At 32.0% G+C, this 4,434-nt stretch overlaps 1 protein-coding gene across 1 annotated transcript; it reads right to left on the bottom strand.

Moving 5' to 3' along the window:
- Positions 1-3,136: 3,136 nt before the first annotated feature.
- LOC133321619 (nuclear protein localization protein 4 homolog) lies at positions 3,137-3,809 on the bottom strand. The gene is made up of 2 exons (XM_061530702.1): positions 3,391-3,809; positions 3,137-3,317 (listed from the first exon to the last, which is right to left on the bottom strand). The coding sequence occupies exons 1-2, from the start codon at positions 3,534-3,536 to the stop codon at positions 3,143-3,145; spliced, it is 321 nt and encodes a 106-aa protein (XP_061386686.1). The 5' UTR covers positions 3,537-3,809; the 3' UTR covers positions 3,137-3,142.
- Positions 3,810-4,434: the final 625 nt, after the last annotated feature.

A 4,434-nucleotide genomic window follows, 5' to 3' on the forward strand; every position in this document is an offset into this window, starting at 1 on the left:
GGCAGAATTGAAGATTTCCTATGGAAAATCTTATTCAGCCAGGCTAAATTGGAGATTTCCTATGAAAAATCTTATTCAGCCTGGCTGAATTGAAGATTTCCTATAGAAACCTTAATTCAGTCAGGCTGAATTGAAGATTTCCTGTAGAAACAGTACAAAATTTTATTCTTTTTTCACTTACTTAAATTCGATCTATTGCGATATATTGTCTTGGTTAACATCATTGGTTTTACAATCTCGTGGGTAATTTTGTTGAGAGGCAGACGTAAAGCCATTTTTGTTGTTGTTTACACTTTTTATTGATTTCAATATAATTTCCACTAGAAATCAAAGAAATTGATTTATTTGTGAGAAAAAAATTACAAGGAAGAGCAATTACCGTAAAATTTTGCAGTTTTCTTTTCCAAAATATAATTGGCACAGACAATTTCGTTTGTACTTCGATAAATGAAAAATTTAAAAATATTTTAAATTTGTTTCCGAATTAATTTTCCAAGTAGACTTGATAGAAACTTCCACTCCAACAACATTATGCACAAGTAGGTAAATTTGGGAAAAGTACTGACTGGCTGACTGACTGGAAATAGGGTTGTACTGGAGAAAGCATATCTGGTATAACGATTTAGTTGCAATTTTCTGAAATCGAAAATTAAAATTCGGCTGATTGAAATTAATTTTTTATATAGAAATATATTTTTGCGGATTTGTATGAATAAAAGTTTCTCTATATAAAAATATTCAGACGTGCTGAATTCAATTCATATATCCGAGGTTCCTTATCAAAATTCAAACAACAATTTTTGTTTTTTTTAATCCATTTCATTTTATTTACCACAAAAGATTTATTTATTTTTTCGTAATTTTTATTAGGCATATATTTTTGTTTATAGTAAGTAGTATAATAAAAGTAGTAGTAAAGTATTACAATGCTACAACATAACCTATAAATTTCATCATTCTATCGATTTAAGCTTCTTCTTTTTGTGTTTACTCAAGTTGTTTTTAAATATATAAAATAAATTAATACATATATGTATACTGCTTGGCTGAATAGAAATGATAATGGAATATTCAGCTAAAAAAATTAGGACTTTTAAAAATGTATAAAAGATCTGGAAATTGAAAATTAATTCTGAATCCTTAGAATAAAATTAAAACTCACACAAAAATTGTTTTTTTAAACGGCAATTTTTTCATAACCTTCACAAATTCTGTTTTGCCTAAAAGTATGCTACAATTTTCTTTACAAATAAACCATCACGAACAGAAAGAAAAATTGCTGTTTTTAATAAATCAATTTTTGTATGGTTTTATCATTTACAGGTAATAGGTGCCCAGTATCGAACAGCATATATATTTCGGAACATCGTTGAATTCAAATGCAACTAACTCAGCGACTACTTAACCGATGTTCATAAATCGCGCACAAATGGTTCGGGGGAATTCTAAAGTTGTATGACATTTTGCCAATACATACACGTATATATAAGCAAAAAGTTAGCATTATGTCAACGTTCAAAGATATTTTAAATATCGACTAATTTTTTTGGCTCAATTAGCCAGTCTGCATTGAAGATTTCCTATAGAAAATCTTATTCAGCCAGGCTGAATTGAAGATTTCCTATAGAAACCTTAATTCAGCCAGGCTGAATTGAAGATTTCCTATAGAAACCTTAATTCAGCCAGGCTGAATTGAAGATTTCCTATAGAAACCTTAATTCAGCCAGGCTGAATTGAAGATTTCCTATAGAAACCTTAATTCAGCCAGGCTGAATTGAAGATTTCCTATAGAAACCTTAATTCAGCCAGGCTGAATTGAAGATTTCCTATATAAACCTTAATTCAGCCAGGCTGAATTGAAGATTTCCTATAGAAACCTTAATTCAGCCAGGCTGAATTGAAGATTTCCTATAGAAACCTTAATTCAGCCAGGCTGAATTGAAGATTTCCTATAGAAACCTTAATTCAGCCAGGCTGAATTGAAGATTTCCTATAGAAACCTTAATTCAGCCAGGCTGAATTGAAGATTTCCTATAGAAACCTTAATTCAGCCAGGCTGAATTGAAGATTTCCTATAGAAACCTTAATTCAGCCAGGCTGAATTGAAGATTTCCTATAGAAACCTTAATGAATTGAAGATTTCCTATAGAAACCTTAATTCAGCCAGGCTGAATTGAAGATTTCCTATAGAAACCTTAATTAAGCCAGGCTGAATTGAAGATTTCCTATAGAAACCTTAATTCAGCCAGGCTGAATTGAAGATTTCCTATAGAAACCTTAATTCAGCCAGGCTGAATTGAAGATTTCCTATAGAAACCTTAATTCAGCCAGGCTGAATTGAAGATTTCCTATAGAAACCTTAATTCAGCCAGGCTGAATTGAAGATTTCCTATAGAAACCTTAATTCAGCCAGGCTGAATTGAAGATTTCCTATAGAAACCTTAATTCAGCCAGGCTGAATTGAAGATTTCCTATAGAAACCTTAATTCAGCCAGGCTGAATTGAAGATTTCCTATAGAAACCTTAATTCAGCCAGGCTGAATTGAAGATTTCCTATAGAAACCTTAATTCAGAAACCTTAATTGGATTATTCCTTCAAAGCCTAATTGAAATATTAAAAAACTACTTTTTAAGCTTGTTTTCCTTTTTATATAAAAATTAAAAATATGTAAATAATTTTTCAAAATAAATTTCAAAAATAAAATTATACAAATTTTATGTTTTTAATTTATTTGACTTTTTCTCGCTAAAATAAATCTAGAAAAAAAACTATATTGAAAATGTTTACAACATCAAACGCGCAACTGTAGTTGTGTGTGTGTGGTATAATTTTTTTTATTTATAATTTATTTTTTTATTCTTTTTCTTAAGAAAGCCATTTCCATGAAAGTTATGCTGGTAAATTTAGAAATAAAAAAAAAAAATATAAAACAAAAACAAAGGAAAAATTAATTTAGAATTGTTTTTCTTATAAACAAAATAAAATACACAAATATTCTGTTCTCTTTTTTTTTGTTGTTGTTGTAGATGATGATATTTTCTTGCAGAAAATTTATTCATGACAGTAGTTAGCAGACTTTGGGAATTTTGAAATTTCGCTTCGCTTCTTCTTCATCTGGTGGTGGTTGAGGTGGAAGGAAATCTATCTGGGCAGAGAGCAAATTTCACAGGATGACAATTCACTGCTATTGATAAAGGTGCAATGATTACAGGTCCAGGTGTTGCCATCGATGCCAGAACTTTCCATGGCATTGGATGAGGAGCCACCGGCACCAGCACGATTTGACGAGGATGACGAGGGATAACTTGTGGTGCCCCTAGAAGAGAAATAAAGAAAAGGTAAATTAATTGTTATTGTTTTATTAAATAATAAGCATTTTATCTACTTACCCACTACCACTTGAACTGGCCTGTATCAGCGATTCCAATAATTTCCACACCTCCTCCTTCTTAAAGGCATAGGCCATATTGGGATTCTTATTGCGTACCGCCTCCAGCAGTGGCATCATATGCTGACGCATTGGCAACATATCCATTTTAAACAAATAGACCAGCAAATGAAAATCGGATATGGCTTCAAGGAAATCTTCATCATCCCACTGGGATAGATAGGCGCTCAAGGCGTTAAAGTCCTGCAAGTGACCATCCAAATAACGATTTTCCACGGGGAATGGTTGTCGTTTGTCATATTTGGAGAAAGTGAATTGCGGTTGCAACGGCGTCGATGCTGGCACATCGACAAGTAAATATTCAACGGGTAGTGGACGTGCCAAACGTTGCACCTCATTGCCGTATTGATCTTTTTCCTGGAATAATAAGAAGAAGAAGAAAAAAAGATGTTAATAAAAAAGTAAATAAAAAAATTAAAATAAAGGAAAATAAAAAAGTCTGAAACTCGTCTTTAAAATCAAGAGGTGGTAGAAGAGTTTAAGGTAAGTAAGCCTTGCAAAATTCAATTCCATAAAATCGAAAGATATATAGGGGCTTTGGTGAACATTTACCTAAAATCGGACGAATATGTATGGGAGCTATATCTAAATTTGAACCGATTTATACGAAATTTAACACACATCGTTCTAGACTTAATTCAGTACGCTATGCCAAGTTTCGTGCAAATCGAAGGATATATAGGGACTTTGGTGCACTATTTACCTAAAATCGGACGAACTTTTATATGGGAGCTATATCTAAATCTGAACCGATTTCCACGAAATTTAACACACATCATTCTAGACTTAATTCAGTACGCTATGCCAAATTTCGTGCAAATCGAAGGATATATAGGGACTTTGGTGCACTATTTACTTAAAATCGGAAGAACATATATATGGGAGCTATATCTAAATCTGGACCGATTTTCAGGAAACTTAAAATACATCATTCTAAACTTAATTCCGTACGCTATGCCAAGTTTCGTGCAAATCGAAGGATATA

This window comes from Musca vetustissima, unplaced genomic scaffold (assembly GCF_032173495.1).
Source record: "Musca vetustissima isolate MV318-11 ecotype Yass unplaced genomic scaffold, APGP_CSIRO_Mvet_v1 utg122723, whole genome shotgun sequence".
Lineage (NCBI taxonomy): Eukaryota > Metazoa > Arthropoda > Insecta > Diptera > Muscidae > Musca > Musca vetustissima.

What these genes read in the sequence shown, in the direction of transcription:
- LOC133321619 (XM_061530702.1), bottom strand. Translation starts at nt 3,536, where the DNA reads ATGGATATGTTGCCAATGCGTCAGCATATGATGCCACTGCTGGAGGCG. An exon ending in GCCAGTTCAAGTGGTAGTGG is followed by an intron (nt 3,318 to 3,390) that starts GTAAGTAGATAA and finishes TTTCTCTTCTAG; the next exon opens with GGGCACCACAAGTTATCCCT.